The sequence below is a fragment of the Callorhinus ursinus genome, unplaced genomic scaffold (assembly GCF_003265705.2).
Source record: "Callorhinus ursinus isolate GAN/ISIS: 27379988/994484 unplaced genomic scaffold, GSC_fseal_2.0 scaffold72, whole genome shotgun sequence".
In the NCBI taxonomy this organism is placed as follows: domain Eukaryota; kingdom Metazoa; phylum Chordata; class Mammalia; order Carnivora; family Otariidae; genus Callorhinus; species Callorhinus ursinus.
In genome coordinates, this window is record NW_027397134.1 from 2767105 (window position 1) to 2787631 (window position 20527).

At 40.2% G+C, this 20527-nt stretch overlaps 1 protein-coding gene across 5 annotated transcripts in view; it reads right to left on the bottom strand.

Moving 5' to 3' along the window:
* Window positions 1–20527, bottom strand: part of TTC28 (tetratricopeptide repeat domain 28) — a 639440-nt gene that overhangs the window by 165724 nt on the left and 453189 nt on the right. For all 5 annotated transcript variants that reach the window (XM_073886735.1, XM_073886734.1, XM_073886736.1 and 2 more), the window contains one exon: window positions 3645–4152. In XM_073886735.1, coding sequence (XP_073742836.1) covers window positions 3645–4152 — 508 coding nt within the window. The remainder of the gene's footprint in view (window positions 1–3644; window positions 4153–20527) is intronic.

Sequence of the window (20527 nt, forward strand, 5' to 3'; positions counted from 1 at the left end):
TTCTGTATCCGCCAAAGATATCCTTCAAGAGTGAAGGTGAATAAAGAGTTTTAAAGTAAATAAAAATGAAAAGAATTCATCACCAGACCTGCATTACAAGAAATGCTACATGAAGTTCTTTAGGCTGAAGGTAAATGATACCAGATGGAGACTCAGATCTTTAGGAATGACTGCAAGTACCAAAATGATAAATAAGTGGGTAAACAGAAACCATTTTCCTCTTAATTCTTTAATATAACTGTATAAAACAAAAAAACCCACATTGTATTGTGAAGTTTAAAAAGAATATAGATGTAGTAATATATGTGATGACTACAGTACAAAGTACAGGGAGTAAGGAATAAATGGACCTATAAAGTTGTAAGGCACTTACATTTTAAAGGAAGTGGTAAGATATTAGCTCAAAGTAGACTGTGAAAATTTAAGGATAATATAATGTAATCCTAGAGCAACCACTAAAATATAATGCAAAGAAGTAGAGCTAAAAAGCAAGTGGACAAGTTAAAATAAAACCTGTATGATTAAATTAACCCACAGATGGCAGGAAAGGAAGAAGAGAAAACGAAATAAAAGGGAAAGACAGAAAACCAGCAGTAAAATAACAGACCTAAATACAACACCACCAATAATTACAATACATGTTAAATGGATGAAATTCTCTGAGGGTTCTTTCTAGAGGGGAGGAGGGTGGGGGGATGGGTTAGCCTGGTGATGGGTATTAAAGAGGGCACATTCTGCATGGAGCACTGGGTGTTATGCACAAACAATGAATCATGGAACCCTACATCAAAAACTAATGATGTAATGTATGGTGATTAACATAACAATAAAAAAATTTTAAAAAAAGCAAAATGAACTAGATGTTATCTGCAGTTAACAAGCTAAATATAAAGACACAGAGAGACAGAAAGTAAAGAGATGTGAAAACAAAGGACTACACAAACAGTAAGTATAAGAAGGTAGGAGTAGCAGATAAAGCAGACTTCAAGACAAAAAGTTATGACCAATGACAAAAAAGAAACATTTCATAATGATAAAAGGACCAATCTGTCAGGAAGACAAAATCACAAATGAGTATGTGTCCAATGACAGAGTTTCAAAGTTCATGAAACCATGTTTCACAGAGGTAAACAGAGTAACAGAGAAGTCCACAATAATAGTTGGAGATTTAACAGCCTCCTTCTTAGCAACTGACAAAACACAGAGACAAAAAAATCAAAACAGACAAAAAGGACTGGAACATTCAGCACCATTGACTACCTTGACCTGACATATGTAAGACATTACATCCAATGAAATCCTACAAAGTATGTTCTCTTACCACAGTGAAATTAAACTAGAATTTGATAACAATAATGTATCTAGGAAAATCCAAAATATTTAAAAATAAATAACCCTTCTAGGAGTTAAAGAGAAATCATGACGATCTTGGAAAATGTTTTTAAACTCAGTGAAGATAAAAACATAATACACCAAAAATTATTGGATGCAGGTAAAGCAGTGTTTGGAGAAAATTTTATATTTTCAAATGCTTGTATTAGAAAGAAGAAAGGTCTAAAATTAATGACCTGAGGTTTGACTTTGAGAAGCTAGCAAGAGAACCCAAAGTAAGTAGCAAGAAGAAAATGATAAAAATGAGACTGGAAATAAGTGAAATAGAAATGAGACAAGCCATAAAAAAAAATTAACAAAAGCAAAAATTGGTCTTTAAAAAGATCAAGAAAACTGACAAATCTCTATGTAGAATGATTCAGAAACAGGGGGTGGGGTGGTTTGCAGGTACAAAATACAAACTACCAGTAACAAAGTTGAAAGATGTCACTAGATATCCTACAAGCATTAAAAGGAAAATAAGAAAATATTATAAATAACTTTATGCCACTAAATTCAACACTTAGATGAAATGAGCAAAATCTCTGGAAAATACAACTTATCAAAACTGACACAAGATGATAAAGAAAATCTGAATGGTCCAATATGTATGGTCTTCTTCCCAGGTTCCAAGCCCTCTGATCTATCCTATGTGCCACTGTTTGACTTGTCTTCCTTAAATATCCGATCTCTCCTCTTACTCCTATATTTCAAAACCTTCAGGAGTTTCTGCTAGCATATCTCTTGCCTGGTTTTCATACTAATTTGCCATCTTCTAGCACAGTCCTGAAGGGTATCACTCCACCATCCCACAGATACGCCAACCCATTCTTTCACATATCCCTCCCCATCAATGCCATCTCATTCCTGGCCAAATCCCACCTATTCTTCAAGGTCTAAGTGGGTCTAGCCTCCTCCAAGAAGCTTCCCAGGCTAGTCCCAGCTCTCAGGGTCTCTCTTCTTGGAATTTCATGGCAACACCACATCACTAATACTGTCTTGCAGGGAGGCCACTGTTGTCCTATGTATTAAGTCTCATTTTCCCAACTAAATTATAAGCTCTTTGAGGGCAAAGATGTTTTTTTCTTAAATCTCTATCCTTTAGGGCAACTATTCCAGGATTCAGCACATAGTAATGATTCAATAAATACTTGTAATTTGTTGAATGAATATATAATGCCAAGAGCTTATTCCTATGGTTCTTATCAGACTCTCTAGACTGTCACTTTGATTTCGTTACCATCTTCAGAGTTATCTCCAGGGATTTGCCAGACTTTTTCTAACAACTGTATTCATGAAACATCTGGTTACAATGAGCAGAGGGTAGAGGGGTGGGAGGAGTAGTGCTAAAATTATATAAACGGAGAAGGGGGTGCCTCAGTTTTGTAGGTCACATAAGAAAAGGGAGCTGAAGTATACATTCTGCTGCTCCTAATATCCAAGAAGCATACACTGATATCAAGGAGGTTACCTCTCCTTGTCCTCTCCCTGTCCTGAGTCCATGTGCACACAGCACAGACAATGGGGCTCAGCGATGAGTTCCGCTTCTACTTCCAAACACATCTGTTCCTTCCATTGTGTACCCACATCTGTTCGAGTAGAATCAAGATAACAACATCTTCTAAAAAGGAGCCAGGGACCAATACTTATTGTCTCTTACCATTACCTATAAATTCCCCCAAATTTATAAATGTCTTCATTGTAACCAAGTTCTATCAAACAGTGACTGCAAATCTAGCTTATTTAAATAGATCTTCCAAAAAGGAATTTTGCCTTTATACCAAAACTAGCAGTGTCATTTGTGAATACACATACTTTTGAGGAAAAAATACACTTCCTGTGGCATTAAAGTCACCAAGTAAAGAAATCCCTTTAAACAAAATTCTTCTCAGATTCCCTTCCACTGATGACTTCCTAGCAGCTTCTCTTTCATTTACACCAAACATAGCTTTTATATCCTCATTTCATTCCCTTCCTCTCTAATTAGATAAATCTGGTTGCTCTTCTCTCTAAACAGATTACAACGTTGGGGTGTTCTGTTTTTCCAGTAGTTCAGAATCCTAATCCTTGCAGCACTGTGATGGCAGGAAGGATCATGGGATTTAGAGCAGGCAGGCTCCAAGGAAATCTACCTGAAGGAAACATACATCACACACAATGCAGAGATGCTTTTGAACACAAACACACAGATTCCTGCAAAAGACCGTGGGCTCCCTCGGCTATTTCTGGCCCGGGGCATTGACCCTGAATCTTGCAAGCCATCCTGTCCTTACCCAGATTGGAGGACGCTCGTCCCTCCGCAGCCCGGTCCTTGAGATCCTCAGCAATGCCCAGCTGCTGCTCGTGGTACTGTTTAGCCCGCTCCAGGTCCTGCATGCACCTGGCAGCGTGGCCCAGGCCAGCATAGGCCCGCATCTCAATGGCCTTCTCTGTTAGTTCCTGTGCCAGCTCCAGCACGTAGTTGTGGTAAGACATGGCCTTGTCAAAGTTCCTCCTGTAGTGATAGGCACTGCCCAGGTTGCTGTAGGCCCGGGCCTCTTCTCGCTTGTTCCCCAGATCCTTGGCTATCTTCAGATGCTGCTCGTGGCACTGCACAGCATTCTCAAAGTCACCCATGGCAATATACACAGCTCCCATGTTGCCGAGTTCTCGTGCCTCAGAAAGCTCATCTTTGGATTGCTTGGCAAGAAGAACACACTGTTTGTGACTGGCCAGTGCATTGGGGTAGTCTCCAATGGCTGTGTACACGTGGCCCAGACTGCTCAGGGCTGATGAAGCTGCCTGGGGAGAAAGGATAAGGCAGAGAAACGAAAGCGCATCAGAAAAATGGCTTTGGCTTTGCCTGTAACCATCCAACTCAGGGTTAGGGTTCAGGGTGTGCCTGTAACCATCCAACTCAATGCCTAATGGTGTTTCTATCAGTGGTTCACAGACCTGTGCAGAACGGAAAAAGAGCCCATCCAAACAGCAAGTTCCTAATAAAAGACAATGGTAATTTAATCAGTAACTTTCAAGACCTAATCTCGTAGAAACAGGCTGTGTTCCATATAACCTTCGTTTTAGTTTAAAGACTTGTTGACATTTCTAGTATCATGCTATATCTCCGTTAATAGCCATTAACCTCTGTAATATGAGAAAATGTTGAAGAAAACCAGAATTAATTACTACATATAATAGAGCATAGGAAATTCATGAGAAATCCATGTTCGGTCTTTGCACTCCGGGGCATTTCTCTAGGCGTGTTTTCTCCCAAAGTAAATGGATAGACTAATGGTAAGGGAGATGTTTAGAATGACGATTGGTAATTTTGTGACTCAGGACCCTGACTGGGTCAGTTTTGTGACTGCCGGGTCCTGTTCTCTTATCTGTGTTCCCTCAATGTGACTTCATCAGTGCTGATTACTGTGGAGGGTTTAGATTTGGATAAACCCCAGAGGAAAACAATGGTTGGTTCCAACCTACACCTCTTCTGAATGGGGTGCTCCCACTGGGCTTCACCACCTGTTTTCAGGCCCATTTGGCTCTTCAGACTTTATTTTTTTAAAGATTTTATTTACTTGAGAGAATGCACGCATGCACAGCAGGGGGAGGGGCAGAGGGAGAAACAGACTCCCCACTGAGCAGGGAGCCATTGGGGCTCATGACCTGAGCAGAAGGCAGACGTTTATCTGACTGAGTCACCCAGGCTCTTCCAGCTTTACTCCTCTTGCCTAGAGGCTCTTCTGACCCTGGCCACTGTGCAGAGAAGCACTGTCGTCCTCTCACAAAGCTTGCCACGCATACAGTTCTTGTGTAAAGAAAAGTAGGTAAGCCCTTTTTGTCGTAAAGGTTTTAATGAAAAGGACTGTATGTTGGTATAGTGAATCAAACAGGGACACCAAAATTAACAAAAGACTTACATGGGTTCTGGAATCTTCCGCAAGTGCATTTAGTCGTAGATTCTAGTCTAGTTTCTAACGCTTTTGCAGAGACATAACAGGGATGCTACCCTCAGCTTTTTCTAACCTCCTTTTGCATTTTGTTTTGTTAAATAAGTTTTTATTCAAATTCCAGTTAGTTAACATACAGTGTAATATTAGTTTCAGGTGTAGAATTTAGTGATTCTACACTTCCATACAACAGCAGGTGCTCATCACAAATCTCCATCAAATGTTTAACCCATCCCCCACCCACCTTTTGATTCTACAAGTTGCAGGCTTCCCCACCCTTTCCAACCTTCACATTGCGCCCACAGCTCTAGCCATGTATCCCCTTTTCTTCACGATGATCCCTCTTCCCAACATGAGCATGTGATCCTGGCAGAACAAAGGGTGTGCTCTGTCACAGGAAGGCAAGTGATTTTCACAAGGGCCTCCAGGCTGGGGAATAACAATGAGGGAAGACTGTCCCACCTGGGGTAAGGGCATTTCTTTATGAGATGTGTTCTATGTCTGTGCACTTCAGAACACTTTTATTAATATTTTATAGATGTGAGTGATTTACTACCCTATTTCTTTGCCTGCGAAATAGCAGTTCTTGATCAAAATAACTGAAACACTGATCATCTTTATGATATTTTGCAACTTGTGTATTTGCAAAGGGCTCCATATCATTTTAAGTTGCATTTTTTGGGAAAGATTTTATTTATTTATTTGAGAGAGAGAGAGAGCACACAAGTGGAGGAGGGGTAGAGGGGGAAGGAGAAGCAGGCTCCCCGCTGAGCAGGAAGCCCAACTCAAGGCTTGATCCCAGGCCCCGAGATCTTAACGTGAACTGAAGGCAGCTGCTTAACCGAATGAGCCACCCCAGTGCCCTGCCCCCCCCTTCTTAAAGTAGGCTTCATGCCAAGCGTGGAGCCCAATGCAGGGCTTGAACTCATGACCCTGAGATCGAGACTTGAGCCATGATCAAGAGTCTGACGCTTAACTGACTGAGCCACCCAGATGCCCCTTGAGTTGCTTCTATCATTTCACAGACGTTTCAACAAAAAGATTTAGGAAAACAGAGGAGAAATAAATACTTAGAAATTTACTTTTTTGTTTTTTCTGAGTAGAGAAGAGCATAAACGAGTCCATAAAAGCCAGAGTGCTGCATCAGTGTGACTGTGGCAGAAGCAACAACGATGTCATCAAAGAGCACGCCACTTGGACGTGTACTGGTCTCTGGTTCCCACTTCAGGAGCCTCTCTGGGACCAGAGGTTAGAACTGCACGTCAGCACATCGTATACAAGCCTTTCTCCTGCTCACAATTCCCCTCCCCCTCCCCAACAATCTCCTTTTCCCAGGGACCCCGCCTCTTTCCCCTACTTCTATAATTGGCCCTCCCACCTTCCTCTCTGGGGTTCTCCACCCACGCCTGGCTAAGTAGCAGGATACAGTCCACAAACCCCACACACAAATCTTTGTTGCACACAGATCTCTCATCATGGAGCTAGCGTAACTTAAAATTAGACACACTTGATTCAATACTGCACTGCCCTTTACCAGCTCTGGGGCCTTTACAAACTTAACTTCCTTGAGCCTTGGTTTTCCAGACAGACATTTCTAGATCCCAGTAGTGTACCAGGAATTGAGTGTTTTCAAACTCTAGCCATGAGCCTCTGTCAAATGTATAAACATAAATAATTCACTAGATAATTTCAAACCGTAGATCTGGTTGGAGGCAATGAGCCCTTGAACACTGCAGGGGATGGATTTATAAGGCCTGGGGCAGGCACAGCACCCCAGGCGTCACTGTTCTTAGGGACTTCTGGTTTATGGCAACTCCAAATGACAGCCGTGGGATCTTCTGCTTCGATTCTTCATTTCTCTAAATGCCAGGGAGACACAGGAGCTCAACTGCTGCAGTTCTCTGAACATAAGGAAAGGGAGTGCTGGGGCATTTCCCCTCTGGGGTGTGGGAAAAAAGAGGGAAGGACTACTGTATTCGCTCTTCCCTGGCACCGTCCGGTTACTAGGCAGTGCTGTCTCACTGCGACTCTTCAAGGCAGGTGTCCTGGAAACCAGCATCTCTAGACAAAAGAATTTATGAAGCACACATCAAAGCCTCTGAAATTAGAGAGGCAGCTCTACATTAGCGATGTAGTGTATGAATGGAACAGGATTTAGAGTCAGAAGCCTTGGCTGTATAGCCCTGATAAGTTACTCCACTTCTTCGCCGTGTTTCCTTTATATGTAAATTGTACTGATAAAGACAGCACACACACTTCCCAGGGCGAGGATGGGATCAGATGAAGCAGTGTATTGGAGAGTCCTGCATAAACCATCAGGTTCTCAGGGAATGCATCTCTAAGGTGTGGATGGATGTCTTATGACTGCCAGCTGGCTGGGCTGAGCTCTGGTACCTAGCAGAAGCTAGTAATGGCAACTGAACCCATCAGTCATTATGATCATGCAACTATATTCCTATCAGTTGCCACAGGAAATGAAGTCCAGTATTTTACAGCCCTTGGGCAAATAACATGTGATGATATTTATCAGCTAAGTGAATTACAAATTAATCACTTGTCTTTGTTCCTGTTCCTGTAGAATCAGCTTAGATCTGAAACATGGTTTCAGGCTGTTAACGAGAATCTGAAGACCCACTATCTATGGGGAATCACAGGCCCCACCTCAAGCAGATGCTACGTTTGCCACTAAGGTTCACTGCTGCCTTTGTATATTAATCTCTTTGAGATTTTTGTGCTAGAATAGCAGCAGCTGCTTCCCACAGTGGAAACATTTTGGAACATCTGTATTTGAATACTAAAACGCACACAAACAGTTATGCTAACAAACTATCTGGTTGGGATAAGACAATACTTTTCTCTTTTTACAGGATATAAATTACAACGGTTCTTGCCAAAGCATGATATCCAGCTGCAGACTTAGCACACAGGAGTCATCACCCTTTGCTCTGTGACCTGAATATTTGCAGAACTGCATCTGACAAGTCAGCTTCATGCAACTAAAGAAGGAAATTTGCTCATACCTTTCCAAACCACCTTTAAGGACTTTTAGTTTGAGACATAAAATAGAGAAAGTTTAAATTACTCAAACTATAACCACATTGATAACACTACCATTAATGATTAAAGACATAAACATGTTTTCCTTCACATCTAGCATGTTCCCTCCCCCCACTGTATGTATTTTTCATAAGGGTATATTTTGTGGGGGGATTAACTCCACATGCAGAGAATATTCAATATAACTGCTGGCTGACTAATTTCGGATAGTTTTTTAAAAAGGGAAATATACCAGCTAGTACCAGAAGTATGGTTTTTCTTCTAAATCCACATGCACCTTGTATTCCCTGCCAGTTCAGTGCCCACAAACCCAAGGTCCTGGGTTCACCACTTACAACCCAAGAGGCAGAGGGATGTAGAAGAATAGGGACAGAATCTCAAATCAGGCATGCACAGTTTCAGTGACAAACTGTGATACTGCACAAGTTATGTGATGTCTTTGAGCCTCAGTTTCCTCATCTATAAAACGGGACTATTCATAACTTCCAGTGTGGTGAGTACTAAATAAAAATTTTAAAGATGTGGTAGAAAATGACCAGAAGGGACACCTGGGTGGCTTAGTCGGTTAAGTGTCTGCCTCCGGCTCAGGTCATGATCCCAGGGTCCTGGGGTGGAGCCCTGCATCCAACTCCCTGCTCAGCAGGGAGTCTGCTTCTCCCTCTGCTTGCTGCTCCCCATGCTTGTGCTCTCTCTCTCTGACAAATTAATAAAATCTTTAAAAATAAAAAAAGAAAATGACCAGAAAATAGAACATGAGGTTATGTCACCAGAACTAAAAAGACAATACAAAAGGCTCACCCCACTGATGATGGTAGGATGTGTAATCATCTTCCTATACTGAAGCATATTACTCATAGTATTCTTCTGCAAATGTAGGCGTAAGAAAATTCACTCTTTACCCAGGAGCAGTCTAGAATTATTGGAATATGCAACACCTAATGTTGGGAAAAGCACTTGACTTCAAGTGGTCAAAGCTTACACAGACATTGGAGTGTTCTGGGTCTGTTAGTTGGTTTGTTCATTTGTTCATTCATTCATGAAAAATCTCTAGACTGACACAAACACAGTCAACTAATTTTTGACAAAGAAGCAAAGGTAATTCAATGCAGAAAGGACAGTCTTTTCAATAAAGGGTGCTGGAACAACTGGACATCCACATGCAAAAAAGTGAATCTAGACTCAGACTTTACATCTTTCACACAAGTTGACTTGAAATAGATCACAGATCTAAATGTAAAACACAGGACTATAAAACTCCTAGAAGATAACAGAAGAGAAAATCTATGGGATGTAGGGCTTGGCAATGAGTTTTTAGATATAAGACTAAAGGCATGACCCATAAAAAAATTGGTAAGTTGGACTTTATTTAAATTAAAAACTGCTCTGCAAAAGACACTATTAAAAGAATGAAAAGACAAGTCACAGGCTGGGAGAAAATATCTGCAAAACACATATCTGATAAAAAACTTGTATCTAAAATACGAAAAAAAACCGTTAAAGCTCAACAATAAAAAAACTAATTTTATTTGTTTTATTTTTTTAAAGATTGTATTTATTTATTTGACAGAGAAAAAGAGACAGTGAGAGAGGGAACACAAGCAGTGGGAGTGGGAGAGGGAGAAGCAGGCTTCCTGCTGAGCAGGGAGCCCGATATGGGGCTCGATCCCAGAATACTGGGATCATGACCTGAGCCGAAGGCAGACGCTTAACTGACTGAGCCACCAGGTGCCCCAGCCCAATTTTAAAACGGGCAAAATATGTGAGCAGACACCTTACCAGAGAAAATATGCTGATGGTAAATAAGCATATGAAAAGATTCTTCACATCATATGTCATCAGGGAATTGAAAATTAACACAATGAGATATAGCACTATATACCTATTAGAATAACTAAAATCCAAAAACCTGACAACACCAAATGCTGGTGAGGATGTGGAGCAACAGAAACTCTCATTTCTTTGTTGGTGGGGATACACAATGGGATAGCCACTTTGGAAGATAGATGGGCAGTTTCCTACAAAACTAAACATATTCTTATATGATTCAGCAATCATGCTCCCATGTATTTACCCTAATGAAATTAAAACCTATGTCCAGGGGCGCCTGGGTGGCTGTCAGTTGAGCATCTGCCTTCAGCCCAGGTCATGATCCCGGGGTCCTGGGATCGAGCCCCACATCGGGCTCCCTGCTCAGTGGGGAGCCTGCTTCTCCCTCTCTCTCTCTGCTGCTCCCCCTGCTTGTGCTCTATCCCTCTCTCTCTCAAATAAATAAAATCTTAAAAAATAAATAAATAAAAATAAAACCTATGTCCACATAAAAACCTGCACATGTATTCATAATTGCTAAAACTGGAAGTAACCAAGATGTCTTCCAATAGGTGAATGCCTAAATGCTGGTACATTCTTTCTTTTTTTTAAGATTTTATTTATTTATTTGAGAGAGAGAGAATGATAGAGAGCACAAGAGGGAAGAGGGTCAGGGGGAGAAGCAGTCTCTCTGCTGAGCAGGGAGCCCAATGTGGGACTCGATCCTGGGACTCCAGGATCATGACCTGATCCAAAGGCAGTCGCTTAACCAACTGAGCCACCCAGGCGCCCATGCTGGTACATTCTTACAGTGGAATATTATTCAGTGCTGAAAAGAAATGATGGAGCCACAAAGAGACATACAGGAATGCTTAATTGTACACTGCTAATGAAAGAAGCCAGTCTGAAAAGGCTACATACTGTATGATCCCAACTATTGTCATTTTGTAAAAGGTAAAACTACAGAGAAAGCAAAAAAGTCAGTGGTTGCAGGGAAAGGGTAAATAAGCGGAGTACAGGGGATTTTTAGGACAGTGAAACTATTCTGCATGATACCTAAAAGGTGGACACATGACATTATGCATCTGGCAAAACCCATGGGTTGCACATCAGAGTGAACCCTAATGTAAACTTTGTAAACTATGAATTTCAGCTAGTAACAGTATATCAATATTGGTTTGTCAATTGTAACAAATGTATCACACTAACACAAGATGTTAATAGTGAAGGAAACTAAGTGGAGAAGGAAAGAGGGCGTGTGGCATCTCTCTGTACTATCTGCTCAATTTTCTGTAAATCTAAACCTGCTCTTAAAAAATGCAGTCTATCGGGGTGCCTGGGGGGCTCAGTTGGTTGGGCGACTGCCTTCAGCTCAGGTCATGATCCTGGCTGGAGTCCCTGGATCGAGTCCCGCATCGGGCTCCCTGCTCGGCAGGGAGTCTGCTTCTCCCTCTGACCCTCCCCTCTCTCATGTGCTCGCTGTCTCTCTCATTCTCTCTGTCTCAAATAAATAAATAAAATCTTTAAAAAAATGCAGTCTATCAATTAAAAAATAAATAAATTAGAGTTTTCCTCATTTGAGGAGTAGGTAATTCTTGAGCATGAGCAAAGCATGAAGGATGATGAGAAGCCATTCAGACCTGGGAATAGGGGTAATGGCTAGAGGGAGTCTGAAAGGTAGGTTTGGATAAGTTCTGCTTGTCCATCGATTTGTAAAATCTAAAGCATTTTTCATGTTTGTTGTTTCATTTGATCCTTATAACAATACTTTACATGTGTGTTATTATTTTTATATACATTTGTGAGATAAAATTAGACTCCAAGTGATAAAGTGCCATGTCTGAAAGTACACGCTTAACAGCAAAGCCAGGTTCACATCCACATACATCAGACCCTAGCTCTCCTGCTCATTTGACTACACAGAGTTTAGCCTCTGTTGAGGGAGTTACAGCTGCCCAGGGGGCAATAAGGGTCGCAGGTTTAAGTAGGGGCCTGACAGGATCAAATCTGTACTTGCATGTATTTCCACAAAATAGATGAAAAGAAGGGAGATCAGTAGTACCAACAGCAACACAATGCCTAACTAAAATAATGACTAGTTAGAATACAGTAAGATCTATTTTAAGCACCAATGATATTTAATGTCATCTTTGGGGCTGTTGACGACTATTCTAGCTTCTCGCCTTCCAAGTTAGTAAGACTGCACATCCCTGACTGCATGAAGTCAGGTGTGAGTGGCAATGTGACCTTCTTTGGCCGATAAATGTAATCACATCCAGGTGACGTGTGAGGCACCAGGGCATGCTTCACCACATTCTCTCTTCTCTTTGCCACACACTGTTTCACCATAATTGAACTTCAAGCGACAATCTTGGCAATATGGCACAGAGCCCTGGCTGACCCATAATGAATATACAGTGGGCATGAGAAATAAATCTTTGTGGTTTTAAGCCACTGAGATTTTGGGGATTTAGTGTTATTGCAGCATAACCTGGACTAGCCTTATCAACACACTACTCAGCATAAATTACTAATTTTCATGCTCCAGTCATCATAGTTATAGCTAACACTACCTAGTCATTCAATTATTTAAATTACCATGTTTCTGGATGATTAAATTTTAGGCATTTACCAATTACCATAGGCTTATGGATGATGAAATTTTAGACATTTTTATAGAAAAACTAAATTTGAGAAGAATTAGGTACTAAAATCAGAACTTAGCTATTCCTTAAAAGCTTCCATAACCCAGAGGCAACTGTCTACCTGGTAATACTTTACCCAAAGTGCAGGCCTATTTAGAGGGAATTAATAGCCACCCCCATAAAAACCTACAGAAACAGAAGACTGAATCATGTTCTGTGGGGTCTGTACACTTCCTACAGTCTGAAATGACACACTCTCTACTTAATGAGTATACTGTAGCTTGAAAATCTACCCTTAACCAGCAACTGAGCTGAGAGAGTAAGTCTGTGTAAAAGTTAAATGATAGTCATGAACATCTAAAGTTACCTGAGTCACACAAAACTGACTGGACAAAAATAATCAAAAGAAATTATTATCTATATTATTGAGGACATTGTCCATGATATCACCCAATCTTTATAAGGAGCAATGGAAAAATTTCTTTCAGATTTTAATGCTTCTACCAAGCAGCAGCTATGGGTTTAGCTTAAAAAAACAACTGTGACTCTTATAAGTGGTCAAATTTACCTTTTTGGTTGGATTACCAGGAAGCTTGTGGCTTGAGATGCAGAGCCTCCCTTTAACAGGCAGATAGAATACCACGGTATGTGCAGACTCCGCCCTGGCTTCAGCCTTATGGTATAACCCTAACGCTCTCATTACTCTGATTTCTTCCCATTTATGTTTTGTGTCCACCTCTCACAAATCCTTTTTGGATTAAAATAGAAAAAACAACAAATCAACAAAACACAAACAAAACGTTTAAATATTAGAGCTCTTGGTAGGGAGGAAGCTTCCCGAAACGGGATCTCTAAGAATTGTGAACTCACAGCCACAACCTAAAGAGACTTAAATACCCCACAAACAGGGAAGTTGTAATTATACAGTCTTTAGTATTCTTAAATCATTTTTGTGTTGTTCATGCTCCATTATTGATGCCAGCTTTATTATAATCAATCTAACTAATTTGTCCCAATGCCTAAAGCTAGGGTTGGAGGACTACTCTGCAGTTGTTTCTGAAAAGGTAAAAGAGTGATTTGTGCCTCTCTGAATTCTTGCTATTATATACTATCCCATGGTGGAAATGGTTGGTTTGAATCTATTACTCTGAGCTCAGAGAGCGGTTAGTGATTGTTAGAGCTTCTCCACAGCAATCTGTCAGCCTTTTCTAATACTGCGGGGCCAGAGAAGCTTTCATAATAATTATTTTTATCAAAATTATATTAGGGTTGGAAGAATAACACAATGTCAGAAAGATCTATTACCTAGACCTAAGAGTTGCTATCACAGGTGATAAATTATTTATAATGCCCAGCATTAATATAGCAATGTTTTCAAACCAAGAATTTGTAAATGTCCTTTGCAGATGCAAATTAACAGATTAATAAGGAAACAAGCTTTCTTGTATGAGAAGCTGAGATGACAGATTAGCTATTAAGAGCAATTTATAGGTCATAAGATATGAAAGTTGGCAAGAAACACTACCTCGGCTGGCTCTATAAATAGTAAAACTGCATTTAGTTTCCCAGAGGTATCCTGTTAGACATTTTAATTATACCATAAAAACTGCCAGAATTTATAATGATTTCATTTTTTTAAAAAACTTGATGCTCCGTGTAAACTTGAGGCAATACAACAGGCATCTGTGCTATGCGCCGGAACTGCCAAGTTGCAGCCAATGAAGAGTGCGTGCTGCTTCTCGCAAAGGACTGCAAGTGGTTAAGGTTGATGCCGGACGTCAGAGGAAAGATATGTTACCCCCTAACCTCTCCCACAGGTTACGTAAGGATTCATTTCCCTCCTTCACATCCGAACACCTTCCACTGCAGCGCCACGCTGTCCATCTAGGATGATTTTTACAAAGAACTGCCTCCCTTCTACATAGCTCTTTGGCCACAAAATGATGACCATGTAAAAATCCTGGAGTATTGGTAGTCCTTTTAGGGAGCTGAATTTATCTGGGGGTAAATTCCCTCACTTACTTGAAATAATCAGTTAAGATGATTTTTGGAAACTGATTTCCCATCCTCAATTTCACCTACATCTGCAGTTTTATTTGGGGGCGTGATAGATAACCTAATCTCAAATCAGTTTTTAATGACATAATCCACTCAAGTTTCTTATGCAATAATTTGACCTGAGTTAGGAGACATATTCTATCATAATGCTGTTTTAGTCCAATCAGAACTGTTCCATTCTACTCTTGCCAGCCAACCTGACTTTTAGTAGGCTATAAAGCATTGTTCTGTAGGGGGTTGGAATGTAGTCAATCACCCTTTGAAGACAGTACGTACACCGAATCATAAAATCTGGCTCTGGCTGGGCAGGACATAATGGAGAAATCTGAAGAGAGAGACAGAGAGAAAACACATATGTGTGCAAGTGCATACCCAAGAGGTAGAAGAGATATTTCTTAGAAGGAAGAATGCCCAAGAAAAGGACAGCTTATTTGCAGGGGCCAGGAGATAACAATTTAAGCAAGAAATCTTTAAAGTGGGTGGCAAGGAGTCCCCAAGGGTCCTGGAAATATGTTAGAAAATGAAGAAACTGCGAACTTCTGCTACGACCCAGGAAGGAGTATCAGTACAGCCCTGGCACTGTGAAGGATACAGTGACAGCCTTCACACAGGCTGAGACCTTCTCAAATACATGTCTTCTAACCGTTCAAGAATAAATGGCCCACAATCTCAGCTCTCTGTACATCTGCTCACTCCAGCAAATGCAATTTCTGTCCCTGTTGGATGATTCCAAACTTGGATTTTAGAACAAGAGACAGAAAATTTTAGAGCTGGGAGAGGCCTTATAGATGACCTAATCCACCAGTTTTCAAACTTTGCTTAAACCAAATTACAAATACCCGTGATTGTGTGATTAAAGTGTACTTGTTTAGGTTAACTTGGACTAGGGTGTACTCTTCTCCCTAAGCATTAAGAGAATCTCCGGCACCCTGAAGGATCCTTTAGAGCAGAATTTGAAGACCACTCATCAATATAACTCTTCAATGTCTTTTGATGTAGAAATTAAGGCCAAGAGATGACAAGTACCTTGGCCAAAGATCAACCCACTAAACAACCAGCAAGGGCAGGACTAGAGCCTAGGTCTCCAGGTCTCTGTTGGTACCTCCTCACTCTGCTTTGCCAAATTGCACCACACCATCTCATAGTCACCTCAAATTCAGGCCCTCACTGCCCTTCCTAAGTCCCCTTTACTCCTGTGACTCCATGATAAACAAAAGAAGTGAATGCTGTCACCATTTCTTCCAACCAGTCAAAAGTTCAGTGTTATTCACTTTTCCCTGTCTTATGGCCCCCATATTCAGCAGCCCCCCAAGGCCAGCTTTATTAGACTCCCAAAATTATAATTACACTAGTTTTTATTTAATAATCTTTACCTAAATGCCAATGATTTATATACAAGATCCACTTAGAATTAATTCCTGACAGTTTTATTTTAATAATAAATATTTTCTTCAGAATTGTGTGGCAATGTTAACAGATGAGGTTGGTAAGATATTTTAAATACATACTGCTCTTCTCTCTAAAATCCCAGCCAGCTATTCGGTGACAAACTCAACAGCAAACTTTATTTTTTCTTTAAAGATTTATTTATTTATTTGAGAGAGACAGAGTGAGCGGGCGGGGGGGAACACACAGAAGCAACACCCCCCCTGCCCCCGCTGAGCGTGGAACCCAGGCGGGGCTCCATCTCATGACCCTGAGATCATGACCTGAACCCAAACCAAGTCGAATCCTTAACCACTGAGCCATCCAGGCGCCCCTCAACAGCAAACTAATTAAACTTTAGTAACTGAGGCACCTGGGGGGCTTAGTCGGTTAAGCCTCCAACTCTTGGTTTCGGCTCAGGTCATGATCTCAGAGTTGTGAGATCGGAGCCTGCCTAAGATTCTCTCTCTCCCTCTCCTCCTGCCCCCACCCCCCCAAAATTTTTTTTAATTAAAAAAAAAAAAACCTTTAATAACCTTCCTAACAGCTGCTGATTCTGTCTCCTAAATAATAATGGACTTAGCAATGCCAGGGTAATACAGTGATTAGAACTACCTATATTGGAATACTGACTCTGCTGGTTATGTTCCCTTAAGGAAGTTACTCTCTCTGCCCTTGTTTCCTTATCTATAAAGTGGGGATAACAATATCTGTCTCATGGGACTGTTATAAGCATACATTTAAAGAGCTTAGAATTGTGCCTGGCACATAACAAGTATTCAGTTACTGCTGGCTGTTATTATAGATGCTAAATACCAATAAAACTGAGTAAATTAAGTAATTTTAAAGCCATACATTTATATTCATTTAATCCGTTTTGTACATTTATTTAAAATTTAAATGCACTAAATTAGTGACTTCCTTCCCCTCTCTTATTATATTAACTAAAAAAACCTGAAAATGTCATTTCCCTTGTGTTGCATTTGTCAGTGTTCCTTTGGCACAAAAATTGTTTGGCTATGCAAGCACATAACATTCCTTTTTGGGAATCCCCAAAGAAAGAAGACATTACACCAAGATCTAAAAAAGGAACACAATACGTTCCCTGAAGAAAACCAAAATTTTAATTAAGATCCTAAGTTATTTTTCAATATTAGCTTACTATAAAAATACTCAAACTGACATTAAATATAGGTTACACTGATAGATAAAATTCCTAATTACAAGTATGATCAAATTTTTCATCATGTTAGTTTTCATATTTGTTTTTCAGTGGTATGCTTGTTTTGGATGAAAGTGAATACCAAAAAATGTACTCAAGTTTCAAAGGAAATATGTTCTAAAGCAAAAAGAGTTGATTCATATATTTTCTACTTAAATAGGAAAAGATACAGGATATGGGTGAAGAGAAAAGGAGCGTGGCATGAGACAGGTTAGACTGGGGTTTCTGGAAGCCAAGAGTTAGCTTATTCATCTCCGTAACTTCACAGCCTAGCATAATACCTGGCATTCAACAAACATTTGAAGACCCAAATTGATAGTCATGGGACTTTGGGTCTGCACAAGGATCTAAGAGAAGAAAACTCTACCCTCGAAGTGTATATGCACAGGGATATAAGAGCACCAGAATGAATAGGTGGCGCCAGTACGTCTTAACCTCTAGTTCTGTGAGCAAACTTCTGGTTCACTAATACTTTCCTGCTCAGTTGCCACCTTGGTGTTTGTCTACATAGAAGTCATGATCCCTCATATGTGTCCTTGATGTTCTTCTACCTGCTACTCCCCATCCGCTCAGTCATTCTCTTGCTAAGTCTTATGCCATCTACTCCCCTTTACCTTCGCATTGTTCGCATGGGACATTAAAGTGACTAAGCAGGAGTCACTATTATTTTTATTATAATACTATTTTTCCTAAGAATAACTATAAGGGTAGTCCAAATTAAAGTCTAGGAAAGCTAGTAAAATTCAGATTCTTTCTGGGTATCATTAAAGTCTTTCTTAGAAAAAATAGATCACCACAGTAAGTATGACAACTATTCACTGAGAGCCAGGCACACCACATTTTGTCAATTCAAAGTTGCCATCAATTTAAGGAACAACTTACAATATGTACCACAGATTAAAGGACAACAATGTTGCAATCAAACAATGCCTGTATGCTTACTTACTGAATTTAAGATCATCCTGATTTCAGAGATACTAAAATGTGGAAAAAAATGTGCATCTTAGAGTCAGTGAATTATGATATATCAGGTGCTTTATTTACATTATCCCAAATCCCCACCAGGACCTACAAGGTAGGAGTTTTTACCTTCATTTTGCAGATGAGGAAATAGACAACATTAAGCAACTGGTTCAAAGTCAAATAACTAATAAACAGGAAGGTTGGGATTTAAATCTAGGCCTACCTGACTGCAAATCTGAATATTTCCATCATACTGCCATTTCCTCCAGAAATCCTAGACCAAAAAAATGAGGAAGGCAAGGGCACTTGCTCTGAAAAGGACTCATTATTATTGCTGTTTACAATTAGGTGCTTAGAATAGCTTAGCAGGCAGGTGTTTCTAATTTGCAACATTTAATAAAAATGGCTATTGTCAAACTGTATCACAAACTGGATACAGATTCAAAATTTTATTAAGATCAAGGAAGAAAGCAACAATTCTACTACACTGTAGTAGCAGCACGTTACAATTTCCTTCTCTCCTAGATAGAAAAACTACCTTTAGAGTTTCAAGTTTGCCAACCTATTCATGAGTCTAAAAAGAGGTGTATTTTATTTGATTAATATTATTCTCAGGATTATACATAAATGCTGAGCTATAAAGTGAAAACGTTAGGGAATGTGCCAAGTCTAGGACTGGTTAATGTGTCTGGCATGCTTGAAAAATCCCAGAAAGCAGCTCCCAAATGTCTGTAATTACAGACATTCAGAGGATAGGTTCTGATTCAGGTTTAAGTTTACTCTATTTAGGGATGGAGATGGTTTTCAACGGTGGTATTGGGCTGTGAGTTCAGGAAAGACCATTTAAATGTGCCTTAGTAATGTATGTAATGCTGGAAGCTGAACAGGAAGGAAGAATTAGCCCAACTCCTAGAATGGCAGCATCCATCTGCAGAAGGTTCTATTCAAAGTCTTATGATATTAAGTAGAGACTACTGGAAAGTGTGTCATTTTATGGAAACCTCAGAAGGCTCTCTCTGAAAAAAATATGGGATTAGGAATGGATTGGTTTATCTTGCTCCTAGTGAATGCTGAAAGGGGAGGTAATGATTGGGTCAGTGTTGAAGAGAAAAAGCAGCAGGAGGGAGAGGTAGAGTGGTGAGTGATGACACCTCTGATGATGCCCCTTCTACATGGGGGTGGGATACATGCTTTTCTTGCTCTGGCTTCTCCCCAAGAAAGTAGCAGTGCATTTTCCCCATAATACATGTTGTATAATATCTGATTACATGGAAAGTTTATTTTACTTAATTTAATGGTTCAGAAGAGGAAGAGAGAGGGAAGAAATAAGGAGAAAACAAGAGGATAAATAAAGTTTTGCTTCCAAGTTCTAAGATCCCTCTACTGGTAGTGACTCTACAGGTCCATGCTTATGTACCTGGAACCTAAGAAAAACAGGTAGAAATGCTGAAAAGGAGTCATTAAGTGACAGTAAGGGTTAAGATGAACCTTTTCCATGGAGAAGGAATGCAAAATAAAAAATGGAAAGAAGTAAAAAAAAAAATACTAACACTAAAACATGAATCTATCACAAATAATTTTTCACTAATGTCAAAGTGTGATGACTTGAGTTTAATTTAAAGGAAACACAGAAACTTGATTTGCATTCGATGAGTTGTCAAAAAGACAGAACTCTGATTTTTTTTTTAACCTAATTTTTACTGTAACGAAATTAAACTTGTTGAGCCCGTGCTGCAAGACAGAGGCCACTATCCACAGCCTCACTCTCGGCCCCAGTCAGGGATTTGCTAGTCTTTCACGGCAGAATCCAGATGTGCCCAAGTGTGAGTTACATTTCCCCCTGGGATGCTTCCTCCAAAGTCTCCTCTCTAACAAGATAAATAGTGGTCCTCACACTTCTCATGGGTGCTATCAGAGGCAAAACCAGAGTAGTGCATTAAACATGTGGTGGGTACTTGAGAGCAATGTGGTGATTAAGTCAGCTGGGGGCATCAAGGATGTGCTTCAGGGGGCTGGTAATAAGAGGCTGGGAGATATATTCATCATTGGAT